At 42.6% G+C, this 14,019-nt stretch overlaps 1 protein-coding gene across 3 annotated transcripts in view; it reads right to left on the bottom strand.

The window, feature by feature from the left end:
- Positions 1 to 14,019, bottom strand: part of ARID5B (AT-rich interaction domain 5B) — a 124,140-nt gene that overhangs the window by 98,876 nt on the left and 11,245 nt on the right. For all 3 annotated transcript variants that reach the window (XM_030487123.1, XM_030487124.1, XM_030487122.1), the window contains one exon: positions 11,148 to 11,373. In XM_030487123.1, coding sequence (XP_030342983.1) covers positions 11,148 to 11,373 — 226 coding nt within the window. The remainder of the gene's footprint in view (positions 1 to 11,147; positions 11,374 to 14,019) is intronic.

Here is a 14,019-nt window from a genome sequence, read left to right as displayed (position 1 = left end):
CTTCCTGATGACCACTTCACTGTTTTTATTTTTTTGGTCGTGTAATTATCTTCTACTTGCTTCATCAGCTGACAAGAATGGAAGATCCAGGATGTACCTCAAAGATGTGATGCATCTGCTGATATTAGGGGGTTAGTCTACCAAGACACAAAAAGTAAAACAGGAATTGTGTGGAGGGATGTCAACCAAGCCATAGACTCTTCCCACTGCGAATGCCACAAATGCCCTGGAAGGCCTGGGTGTACAGCCAGGAGTGTAAACCTGCAAGAAGGATGAGCAGAAAGACTGCAGCTTGGTCAGTCAAAAGAACTCCTGCAACACTAAGGAATGTGGAATTACTGAGCAGACTTGCTCTGCACCATGCTGAACATGCATATTTTGCTGATGACTTACAAGAAGGATGAGGCCAGTAACACTGTACAGCTGCCTGGGAGTGAGAGGAGGGGGTCCTGCAGCGCCAGGGCTGTAACCCAGCTAATATTGAGATGTGTGAACCGACACTAAGTACCTGCGGAGACTCTGTCACTGCCCCAATTCAGGAAGGCAGGGGACACCAGGCTTAATTACAAACAGGTGATGTGGGACATGCTGAAAGCTGAATATGCTCTTGAATATCACGTCAGGTTCAGCCCCAGTTCCTAATTACCTGCTCTTATCAGGCATGGATCTGGTATCACAATAGCAAAGCCTCCGTTTGGTGGACAGGCTGACCCTTCCCTGGGTATTTACAACATGCTTTTAAAATGCATTACCCTGCACTTTAAGCAAACCTGGGACCAGAACATCTGGGCTTTGGTTGTTTTGTTTCTCAGTAATAAAGTGTGAAAAAAAAAAAAATAAGATGCAGCTGTGGATAAAACAATCAGGAACATAGCAGCTACCTTGTGATCGTTTACCTGTCTTCCCCTCACTAGCCTCATTCACAGGAGCAGCCCAGGACATGGCGGAACTTGGAGGAAGATGAGAGGGAACATTTCCCACCTTTTTCTTAAATTAGATTTTCAATTTGTTATAGGATCCTTGAATTGTACAACATGTGTGGATCTATTCCACTCATGACACACATGCATAACTCCCCTTGGCACTAATGGGAATGACGAACGTGTTGTGAGAGGAGAATTGCCCCCTAAAACCGCAGGAGTGTGAACAAGGTTGTAAATATATCTCAAGGTTCTGGTAACATTAGAAACCAGCCTAGCGAATGTCTCATGGTTTATTATGATATCACCAAATCCCCTCTATGTATTTATAGCCTTGTAATTCACAATTATTCTGGGTCCATAAATGTTTTTGGCATCTGAATGTAGAACTGATACTATTATTTCACATATTATGGTATCGTCCGTGAATGCTAGATTTATTCCAGCAGAGACTCCTGGAGTTCATTCATCAGATATTTTATGCTACTGTTCTTTTAATGATTCATTTATCCTTAGTAATATTTGTATTCTGAAGTGTGGCGTCTCCAGCCGACAGCACAATGCTCTGCTGAATTATTTTTTTCTCTCACAGCATAACAAAATAGAGCATAGTCAAATTGAAGATGGCCTTTAGTACACTGTCAGAACAATACTGCTTACCAAGCATATCCAGACACATTTCTCAAACCACATGTAATGCTCTGGCTGCCAACATGCTCATAAAGTCATTAACCAGCATCTTAAAATGAGGGCGTGATACATATATTTAAATGTTTAGGAAAATCAAATGTGTGCTCTTCTAGAAGCTTATTTTGAATTTCAGCTTCTACATATATCAATTATGCAGCAGTGCACAGATGTAAAAATTCACCTTGATTTTTCACAAGCTGCTAAAATATACTCCTGCTAAAATAATACACATTATCTATCACTAACAAAAGCTTCTTTATGGTGTTAATCATTTGTCCTTCACAATGTAACAGAGCAAGAAAGACCTAAGCTGAAGGTTTACAGTGCTGAGGATTCGTTTCTACAAGCAAATTATTATTAGCAGTAAAATTAAGGAGGAACTTATTTTACATGGTACAGATTTTACAAAATGAAGTAAATAAAGGCTGTGCCACAATGCTCTCCAATACAAAACCTATCCAGTAAGTTACAATTCATGCTACTACATTTTTAAAATATATGCTTTCTCTATCACCCACTCCCACAAACTGCACTCCAATGTATACATATACTGGGTTTAACCCTTCCCTTCTCACATATCCTCATCAGCGTTCTCATCATGCAAGGATCACCAAACCAGTAAAGATAAGCATGAACCAAATGAGATTAAGCAGTCAGAATACTGACACCGAGAGTCTTAAAATCCAGTTTAACAAGGACAAGGATGCCAGAACCACACTCTTCTCCAGTGTACCCATACAGCCCCTCTAGGTGCTCACAAAGGTGACACAAAACGCTGTGGGAGAACCCTGAGGCTGCCCATGTTGGGAAGGCAGGTTTGCTACTGCCCACTCAGCCGCTGGAGCCAAGACTCTTCTCACACTGTTGCCCAACACCTTCTTTCTCTTTCTAGCCTACCCATCTCCCACCTTCCCTTGCCTGCCCAAGCAAAGCTCCACCTCCTCCTGCTGAAGACCCCATAAATGCTGACATGCCCATTCACTGGCATTACAGCCCCACACAGGTTAGGGGCAGCCCAGCTTTTACTCCTGTGTGTCTCTGTCATAGAAAATGATTCTGCAAACAAAAGGAGAAGGGGGAGAAAAAGCAAGCTCCTCCTTCAATTTCAGATGCACAAAGGATGCTCTGACAAACTACCATAGCACAAGATGGGTCATCGATAAGAAGATGAATACTGTATCTCAGAGAACAAGCACTAGCCCTTCTGCAACACAGCAGTCAGAATGAGACTAAGATATTGAGGAAGACAGACGATGACGGGCCAGGCATGCTGCAGTGCACCTGTAAACAAATGTCAAGTCATCTTTCAGGGCATGGGAGTAATGAAGAGCAACTCAGAAGAGCAACTTGGAAAGAAGGTGGTGAGTAAGTTTGGTCTGGCTTTTCTCCTCCCCACTGGAAAGGAACTGACACCCAGGTCTGGCCATGGTGTCAACAGCACCCACAGAGTCTGAGCATCTCAGCACTGCAGCACAGGTCACAAGCCAGAATGATTCATGAGCTGGTATGAAGACAGCTTCAACTTGATTAACGGAGCGCTCAGAGTCAAAGATGACTACAGGACTCGAAGTCCTGGATTCCAGCAGAGCAGAATTACAACACAGGAAAGCAGCCAGGCAGGAGAAGGAGGATGTCTTCGGGGCCCACCCAACCATACCATGTTACATAGGTATTCAGTTTACAGATCTTGGTAGTCAGCCAATTTTTGGCTGGCTGCATGGAAAGGACACAATGCAGGAAAAAGGCATTGATGATCTATGAGGGACTGATGGCTCTAACCATCAACTGTGGCACACAGAGGAGACCACTGATCACCTCCCTCCATGGTGCTGGGCAAGGGAAGCACAGAACAAAACAATAGACATTCCAAACTGGGTCCCTGTGGGACAGGGACGGAAACCAGAGGGAAGGCTGGGGAGGAAAACGGCACCCTCCAAACCTGAAAGTTAAAAAAGAATAAAAAAAAGGGGGTAGGGGGAAAAAAAGGGCAGACATTGAGATAAAGTCAGATTCAGAGCACAGCAGCGCTGCACCAGGAGGCACACGTTTCCAGTTACTGGAACAAAACCTCATGGTCAGTAAGAATTAAATGCAAGATCCAACAGTGACTAGAAGGGAAAAAATCCTGGAGAGCAGACACATGTGGGTTATTACACAGCCTGGCAAGGTCAATCTCGGTGCTAAAAACAGACAAAAATAAGAAAAGCGTCAAACATTTTTAAAGGGACACTGTCCCACACCGGCTGCTCTCACACTGCTTGTGAATGGTCCTTGTTTTTTATCTACTTATTTTGTAATTATGGAGGCTACTCCTGTTCCAACCAGAGGCTGCAACAAAACTTTTACTGATGGTGCAAAATGCTGCAACTTCAGCTTTAGGAGAACGTGGGGCAGTTCCCTCTAGCTTCACAAGGCAGTAAAATTTAACTCTTCCTCCTCTTATTTTGCAGCAGTGGTTCCTTCTCTGATGTTTCTGAATATACCAGAACTGTAATTGCAAATGGCTGTGCTCCATACCAGCAACAAAGTGCCCTGTCATATCAATTCATAATTGAAAACGCTGACACAGTGACAACTGCTATCAGCACAATTCTGATAATCATGTTAGCTTGCTCCTGCTGCAGGAATCAGTGGGGGTGGGGAACAGGCACTGTGATTTAGGGGCTATCCAGAGAGAAGTTACGTGGGATTTTGTTTACATTTCTTGGCACATCTTCTGCATTTCAAAGAACAAAATACCCACCTCCTAAATTCCCAGGGGCAACACTGCCACCCCCTTTTATAAGAGCTCAAAGGCGGGTCAAAGTTTGAGAAGAAATCCAAATTTTACCTCTTTGATAAGGCATGCTTGAAGTTTGAGATGTGTGGTGTTAAAACTCCTTTCAAGAGCAACAAACAGATGAGACTCAACACAATTCAGTGGCGAATGAGAGGCTTCCATAGCCAGTGCTGCATATTAAAATGTTTTTGTCACCCCCATATGTTTCCTCTGTAATGAAGCAGGCTATCCCCAGAGAAAGGAAGAAATTAACAACACTTAAATCACCCCAGCATTGCTCAGGCAAACACGTGGCCTCAGAAAGGACCAGGTGGCTACAGACAATCTCCTGAGGACTCCACCAGCCTCCTCCGAAGGAAGCTGGGGAAGCTGCAGAGGAGAGAAGCACTGGCTCAAGAGAGAGAGGCAAGTGAGGAAGGAACCCCAAAAACGCTACTGGAGATAGGTGCCACCTCCAGAAAAAAATATGTCACTATCACAAGAGTATTAGGGATACACTGTACCTAACAACAGCATCACCTTTTAGCATTTAAAAGGCAGGCAGCCACTGAAACCAGCAAGTATTAGTGATCTTAAACCAAATGGTTGAAAAAAATAAACATTTATCTTGCCCTCTTCATGAAAGGCCAGACAAAATTGTCTGCCTGCTCAGCACCTCAGGTTATCTCTGATCCCAAACATGTTAATATTAAAGGTAAGCGGTAATTAAAGCAAAAGATGTACAACTAAAGGAAGCCTTCCTGCTCCATGGCCTCTCTCTCAGTGCTGCTCCGCAGCCTGCTGGTGCTCTTGTTCTGCTGGAGCAGTGCTGGCATGTGCTAGGAGCTGCACAAACACAGAAGAAAATGCCAGGCCACACTCCTTTTTCTCCAAGGGAGTCATCCTCCTCCATTCAGGCTCCAGGGAGCACAACAGACAAGCCACGTAATAGCCTCATCTACAGCAAAAGAGCTGTATCAATTGGGCTACTTAAAATGAGTTAGGTCACTCTGATCCACAAGACAAAAAACAACATTCAGTGCACAAGGGCAGAGAGGGGCAAATGGGATAATGGGACACTTACGTGAGCTTTATCAAGATCAAAATAGCATTCAGCTAGGGCAATGGGGACAGGAAGGCACAAGGAAGAGGCAAAGAGTGCAGACAGAGAAGATGAGGAGGGGAAGAGAGAGGCATGACTTAGGCACAAAGTATCCAAAGTAGCTGTACTCTGAATAGCTAACAATTAGTTGGTCAGAAAATTATTGCATCAAGTTAAGCCAGGCAAGCCTGAACTCAGCAGCACACGACAAACAATGGAAAAGGAGAGTCGGCGTCAGTTCAGAAGTCACCCCAAGTGTCTCTTGCACACTACAGCTGCAGATTATCAGTTTCGATAATATTATGACTTGACTACATTACAATTTGATAATCTTCATCTGGAGAAGTCATGCTTGTTGCAAGGCCACCGGCAAGCAAAATCAGAAGGTCCATGTAACAGGCCAGTGCCTGCTGGGGCTAGGCACCATGGCTGGCTGGTCACTGAGGAGTGGGCACCTTCCTGCAAGATAGCTCATCCCTGCTCTGCTTTTCCTTCCAAACTCTCTGCAATCTGTTGCAGATTGGCCAATTTATACAGCAACGCAAGATCCGACAAGGAACTGCAATCTCCTGGGTGAAGCTATGCAAATTATGAGACTGGTAAAGAAGAAAGAGAAATGAGAGGGTGAGCCGGTCCTGCAGCATCCATCCCCTGCTCAGCAAGCTCTGCTGGAAGGTTCAAGAGAGCGAAGTAGGAAACAACTGATGGAACACCACCTATAGACTAGAAAAGGGTGACTGCCCAAATATAAATCTCAGCTAGAAGTGTACTTGATTTTCTTGGATTTCAGATAACAAAGATCCAGATTCTACAGCCCCAAATGTGGGGGGTGGAGGAGTGGAGAATGAAAGACAGGACAGGGCTGACTGCTAAATTTTCCTTGGCTTCCCCCTCAAACAAACAAACAGGCAATAACTGCAGCAAAACCCTCTTCAGTAAGCACCAGAACGTGCTCATCCCCATTACTACTGCTGCCGCTGCAGGAATGGGAGTATCCACTGCTCAACAACCTCAACCATCCATTTTGGCATGATAAAGACTCATAGAGGAAAGACAGAAAGAGTGGCAATGACAGTTTGGGGACCAAACCTAGACCTCTGTCATGACAGACTCATGTGTCAGAGGGATGCAGATTGCCCGGCCAGGGCAGCAGGAGCTCCCACCTCCTCAGCCCAGCGCAGGCACAGGGGCCATTTGTTTCTCTGCTAAACCCAGGCAGCACCACAGCCCAGCCTAACTCAAACCAACAGAGCCAGTGAGCACTAAATTCAGTCATTTTCCCCTCAGCCTCTTCTCTCAATTTCAGCTCTGACTCCTCTATCTTTTATTTCTTTTTCTAAAGACACATTTAGAGATGAAACCATTCATAACTGCCTATCCACAGACAGTTTGTGGCAGCATAATTGACAATGAGTCTGCTGCAAAAATGAAAATGCTGTTTTAATAACCTTGGCCTAAAATACATTCTGTTGTATGCCTCAAAGGGTTTCAATAAAAAGTCAACCTGTAGAGACATATTTTCTTGGCTTAAACAACAATCCAAAGCATATAAATGTAGTCCAACTATAATGACATATTTATAGGCCAATAAAGCTTACACTGCAGCTTTCATACTTCACTTAAAGGAAGTCTGTAAGAAGCAGTGTTATATAAAATAATTTGAATTTTTTTCAAACTATAGCCCAAGGAATACAAATATGCAACTTTGCCATATTTAACCGATAGTGTTTACATTGCTTAGTTGCTAAAAATTTTGTAAAATGAAATAATTCCTCATTTGGTGACTTCTCAGTGGTTTACCAAATATGGGTATACAAGTCCATTTATTACAAAGAAAAATCCCCCAAATAATTCTAAAGACACAAATACATAACTAGTGGCCTTAGTAGTGAATGATTTTATCAGACCAATTCTTCTGGAAAAACAGGTTCTCATGTTCATTATGAATAATACATTCCTGAGCAACTCTATTTTTATATGCTGCATTGTTGTTAGTCTTTATTTTTCTCAATATTTGAAAGAAATATTCAGAAAGCTATAAATAGTCTTAAGACATAAACTGCTAGCATTCAATATTGACGTATTTGCAGAAAGGGACAGAATGTATAACATAAATATCTCAACAGGCAGAAAGAAATAGTTCTTTAGAATCATTTTTCAGGCTGAAATCTTGAAGCTCGCAGAAAAAAATGCCATTGCTAGATCTTTTATTTAATACAGTCCTAAGGAAAAGTTCTGCATAATTCACTAGTGATAAAAAACAATGGCATTTTATGGAAAAAGAGTATCTGTTATTGCAGAAAAAAAGGCAAAGAGAAAAGAGAGAAAAGAAGAAAGAAGGGGAAAAAAGATGAGGGGAAAAAGAGAAGAGAAGAAAAGAAAAAAAAAAAAAAAGAGAGAGAGAAGAGAAAAAAGGAACAGAAAAAAGAACAAAAAAACTACCGAGCCTGAATTAGGGTCAACTTTCAATTATGGGTGCATGGTTTCTCCAGGTTGCGGATTAAGCTGGTGTCACCTTAGTTTTGGCTAAGCAAGTGCCACACAGCGTATGGCACAGAGTATACGCTGTTCAGACTAGGCCCTACTTTGCCTGGTTATTGTTTAAAGCTGCCCTGCTCCCAGGAGCAATGTGTTTAATTAAATATGTTTGTGCAGTGCCACTTCTGTGGTTCTGTAGCAGTCCTGTTTTCATTTCATCCGGGTTATTTCACCCTTCACCACTCCTGGATAGTGTATGAAAACTGATTTTGCTTCTTCCATAAAGTTGTTTTGAGCTCTTTGATAGGGAAATAATTTCCTAGTACCTTCTACAGCTTAGTTCAAAAACATCTAGGACGCAAAATGTCAGAATCTACTCACCTTTAGGGGATTTCTCTGTAATGGAAACATGCTGTTTCATAGGAAAAAAGAGGTCCAGGAGATCACCTTGTTTATCTAGGCCTTTTCAACACCTGGTTCAGCAACTTCCTCATCTACATCCAGGGTTAAATGTGGCCATCACTACAGACGCATGCATTGCCCGCCAGACTAGCACAAGAAGGGAATTGTTCCCTTCAGATCCAAGTTCTATACAGAGTGGTCTGCCTTGTCACAGCCACCCCACTCTGCCCAGAGAGGAAGCCCTTCATGAAATATCCCCATTCATGTACCACTGAGTAACTGATTAGGAGGGGAACCACGCTGTGGTGGTGAGAAGTGGTGGATATGCAGATCACCTCTCCACTGGGGCTGACAGGCCTTGCTAATATAGCTGTGCTGACGCTCTCACCAGAGGGACCTTTGCATGACAGTGCACCGCACTCTCTCACAGTTTACAACCCCATTTTAAGAGGAAAAAATACCCCATCCCATTGTGTTGGAGACCTACTGCAGAAGTTATTACTAATAAATCTTTGATCACTGCAGCTGAGCGTTGCTGTGTTGGCAAGATGCAGAGTATTGAAAAAGGTCTGCGGGCACACATTGTAACAGGCAGTAAACCTGCCATTTTGACAGCAGAGAAGATACAACTCCGGCAGCTCAGATCTCTACACCTTGGACACTGCACGTTATGCTACTGCCCTTCCCTACAGGTAGGGAGATGACAGTTCCTAGAGTGCAATGCCAATCTTGACTCTGAATGACAGAAGTAAATCTTCTGGTGGGTGATAAAGTGATAAACCTCCATCCCATAGTTAAGCCAAACACAAGAGCTCATGGGTTGCCTACAGGGCACAACCAAATAGGGCTGCTTCACAAGCAATGAATATCACCATTTTGAGTTTTTCTCAGATCTGGGAAGCAAAATATGCTTGAATTCCTGGGTCTCTCAAATAGTAAAAAATACTTCTCAGTACTAGATTTAAGAAATTTCTGTGATTGCCTTTAACAGGCTAGATCAGTTATCTGTATCAACATGCTTAATCAGCTAGAGGTTTTCTTGAACCTTTGGTTTCATTCCTGCCAACCAGTCATGATAAAGAAAAAAGCTATCATAATCAAACATCAGTCAAAATACCCTTTTCTATCGGGGGGGGGGGGAGGGGGGGGAAGGACCCAACAGTAAAGCCAGAGTCACCAACTGAAAATGAGCAACACCAGAATGTGGGTTATCAAAATTATACCATACAGTTTGCATTCCATACATGTTTTCAGTATAACCCCTACTTTCAAAGGCTTAACATGCAACTATAAGCTTTGGGCTTAAACATAATTTTCTTTGGCTCCTAATGTACATAATAGCAATTTCATAACTTACCACGAGGGTTTTTTGTTTGTTAAAAACAAAACCAAGAAAACACTAACACACAAAAGTTCTGTCTGAAAAACATTAAGATTCTTGTGACACAACAAACAAATGCAAATAAATCTAACACGTAAAGAAGATGCCAGGGCAATAGCAGAGAAAATTACTGCACGTAATTATGATCCAGAAGAAACCACACAGAAAAGCAAAGGAAAAGAGAAAGAATTGCATGGTTATTGGTTTTTTGTTGTTTTTTTTTTTCTTGGAGATGCAATGAAAAATCAGATCAACTTCCAATTGTACTTTAATCTTCCAACCTACATATCTAATGGTGAAATGTGAGATCGACAAAATCACTTCACCATTTGATAAGACCAGAAAACGGAGATGCAGAAGATAAATCCTCCAAGACAGATCTTCAGCTTAGTGTAACTTGGCTTCGATGCCAACACAGTCATGCCATTATAAAACTGAACTTGGCCCTCCGTCTCCTGTTCATGTAGGAACAAAAGCATTTCCTCACATGCATCAGCCTTAGCTTTAATTTCTTACCTTTCCACCCATTAGGGCCTAAACTTGATGCTCTTCAAACTTTGAACATTTGTTAAAAGCTTGGTACAACAGAGAAACATCCCTGGGATGCACTTCAAAGTGCCATCTCTTACAGCTATTACCCATCTAAGGTCCTAATATCATAAACAGGCACATTCATCAACGGGAGACCCATCTCACTCAGATTTTGGGCCCCGGATTTTAGAGGTGTGAGTGTCTACACACCAAAACAGCCCCAGAGCTGCAAGCCTGTCTGCAAACCGTTTTCCTCCCTAAAAATGGACAGAAAGCTCAGGTCTACCTGAAGAGAACAGTGAGCTGCTCACAGAGGCCTATGCTGTATAATAACATAAAGCTCACACGGACATGCTACAGAAAGCTATGGAAGGGACATCTCCCTACTGAATGAGACACAAAGCCAACCACATGGAGGCAGGACAAGCACCAGAAGCAGTTTACAGTGCTGCGCTTCCCGAAGGTGGGACACGAGAAGTGAATGGCCTTTGCTCTCCTCTGCCTGCCAGAGGAGGACTCAGGAAGACGTCTCAGGCTCCCCACAGTACACAGCTCTGACCTGATCCCTCAGCCTACAGAGCCCCAGGGAGAGCCCTTGACAATTATCTGTGTGCTCATCTTCAGGGTTTAAGCCTTAGTGCTCAGGGACATGTCTATGGAGCAGACAGGTATCACAGAGCTACCCCACGCTAATCTCAAAGGAGCCTGTGATGAGCTCACCACCACCGCCACCCATACTGCTCGGGTATCTCACCACCACACCTCCGCCCGAAGCGCAGGTATACCTTGAGAATCAGCAACGGCTTGGCAGGATTGGGCTCATCTCTCTTCGAAAGACATGCACCCACAGGCCCCTCCCCATGGGAGAAAGTGTGGGATACTCACCAAGGTCAGCCTTTTCCTTCAGGATGTCTTTGAAGTTCAAGCCACTGTTGAGCGTGGATTGTCTGTATCTCATCAAAGCCTCCTTCTGCCCATTCTTCCCCACATCCATCAGCTTGACCGGCTCAGCCCGGAAACCACACTTCCACTTGGAGAAATCGGACTGTGCCCATTTTGCCAAGTCCTCAAGCTTCACAGTAACTTTCTCTGAAACAGCAATAACTTCATCCTGCAAGAAGTGGACAAATGAAAATACGACATGTCACGCAGGGCTCCATGATGACTGATAAACCCGTAACGCCACCCCGCCATAGGCTATTGGAAAAGCCTATCTTGCTGTTGGCAGGTTAATTTTTCTGTAATACAGAATAGCTAGTACTTCATTTATTCCTCCTGCCACATAAGTGGAAATATTAGTTGTTTACTTGTAGCAAATACACATGATCTAAAGACAGTTTCTAGGACTGACGCAATGATCCTAAAAGGCATTTGAAATGCCGGTTGCCAAATCACATTCTGTATAACCCAAGGCCTTGAGGGAAAGTTTGTTTTTTAGGTGCAATTAGCTGCAAATGTAAAAATTCATGGCTGGATGACTAATGGTTATAGCTAGTCCTGAAATAAATGGACTAAGTAAGTCTCAGATTCTTGGAACTCTGACTCACCAGAAAATTCCTGTGTTTATGGTACATTTTCCCTTGGCTTATACACAAATATTGAATTTAACTTTTGTCCTAAAAATTAAATAAAACTGTGATGTAATCCCAAAAGATATACTACATAAATGTTATGTGCTTCCCACCAAAAGTAACTTGCACATTCTCATGTTTCTTAAAACCTTTTTCAAATCAGAACTGTAATTTTTTTTTCCCTTCTTAAACATACATTCTCAAAAAAGTACTTAAACTTAGTTTAGCCTCCAGAACATATACTTGAATTAAACAGCTCTAATTGCTGGATTTTAACCTTCCAGGAAACAATCAGCTCCTCTCAGTCATGATGAATAAGCACAATGGTTTACAGCTGACTCCAGTGAGCAAGAGCTCAAGAAAGCCTCAAAAATAAACAAACATACACACATATCCAGAAAGAGATACTCCTGATTTTTTAGTTAGAACAGCAGAAATAATTTATGTTGTAATGAGAGCCGGGTGCACACCACACCTTGCACACCGCACATTTCTAGCGCTAAATAAGGTTACAGCTTCTTGAAATAAATAAACCAGAAACCAGTTTTTCCCTCAAATAAACACAAGTATTTGTAAAGGGAAGAGAAATTCTTTGAGTTATTAAACAAAGAGAAAAGCACGACTGATTCTCTCTGTGTGCTTTTTTTTTTCCCCACTGAACACATTCCTCAGGAAATAAAACACTGCTCAATAGGAAAAAAAAAAAAAAAAAAATCTTTATTGTGACAAGTTACACACAATACAAAACCTGAAGTATCTCTAGTAAAAAAAGCAGATCTGATATTGCACTCTCCCTTATATAATACAAAATTGTTTTATAAGCAGGTACCTTCATTACATTTAGTGTAATAAAAAATATTTGGTCAGAAACAAATGGCATGCTTATATGCTAAACAAGCTTGTAATAAAATCTTCTCCTTTATCACTGCACAGCATAAGAGCTTCCACAGAACAACAAACAATAACAGTGATGTTTTAAATCTCTGTTTATGACAAACGTCAATACTTTGTAAACAAGCATTGGGTACTACAAAGTACAATTTCAATGGATGGTTTCACCCAATTTCATTACAACATCCACTTGAAATAAAAAAGCTGTAGTTGCTATGCATTTTATAGCTATTACATGGTGATCATTAAATGTCAGGATGGAAAAAAAACCCCAACATATATATAAATATCAGCCTGCCTGCAGACAGTCTCAGCAATTTCTGGATTAAGTTCTCTTTTAGAATGTTGAATAGTCATCAGCTACTACATGATTTCGAATATTCAACACTAGAGAAATCTATTTAGCAGCAGTATAAAAAAACCCAACAAACCCAAACCAACGCCAAACCAACCTGACTTGGAGATCAGATGTGTTTTTGGTTAAAATATTATTTTCCAAATAGCTTTCATGACCAAATGATTATGATTTCAATTACTAGTTTCTTCATATCCTTTCCAAGAACTGGTATGACTAATTTTGGCTAGCATACAAAGTAAGCTGAGCAGACAATTTATTAACCAAAAGAAAAGTACAATCACTATTACATCATCAATGAATAAACTTGTTTTCGAGAATACAACCTTCGCACACACGCACATGATGTGTACACAGGGGGAAAAAAAAAAGGAAGGGGCAAAAAAAAGAAACCCTACTGTAACAAGGGTGAAGCGATGCTGGCGCACTTGCTGGCTCTGCCCAGGCTGCCATGGAGGGGGAACAGGAGAGGCTGGGGCAGGAGGAGAAGCAGCTTTTGGATGGCAGGGGAGAGCATACCCCGGCCATATGCTTTCTGTGGCAGTGGCATGGCCATGGAAACCTGTGGTGTTTAGCATCCCCACACTGATGCGAGGGGCCAGGAAAACATCCTGTGAAAAGACCACTGTGCACTTGCCTCAGCCTTTCACAAAATGGCACTGCGATTCTTAAGTACAGCCACCGTGGTGCAAAGGGGCACCCAGAATGGCACCACAGAGAAGCTAACCATACAAGTGGAGTGCATGAATACAAAATATAGAAGTTTGGGCTGTTACTGCAGCATGACAGAGATTGTGGGCCGAACCCCTCCATGCAGGCTGTGCTAGGCAATGGCCCCTTGCTGGGGCTGCCCTGCCACCACTGCAGCAGCTGTGTCCCCAAGGCACCAATCCCCATCATCCCTGTGACAGCCACTTCCCTAGGGGCAGCAGGCTGGCCC

The sequence above is a fragment of the Strigops habroptila genome, chromosome 5, assembly GCF_004027225.2.
Source record: "Strigops habroptila isolate Jane chromosome 5, bStrHab1.2.pri, whole genome shotgun sequence".
Lineage (NCBI taxonomy): Eukaryota > Metazoa > Chordata > Aves > Psittaciformes > Psittacidae > Strigops > Strigops habroptila.
The sequence above is the reverse complement of the archived record's forward strand: the minus strand, read 5'-3'. Positions and strand labels throughout refer to the sequence as shown.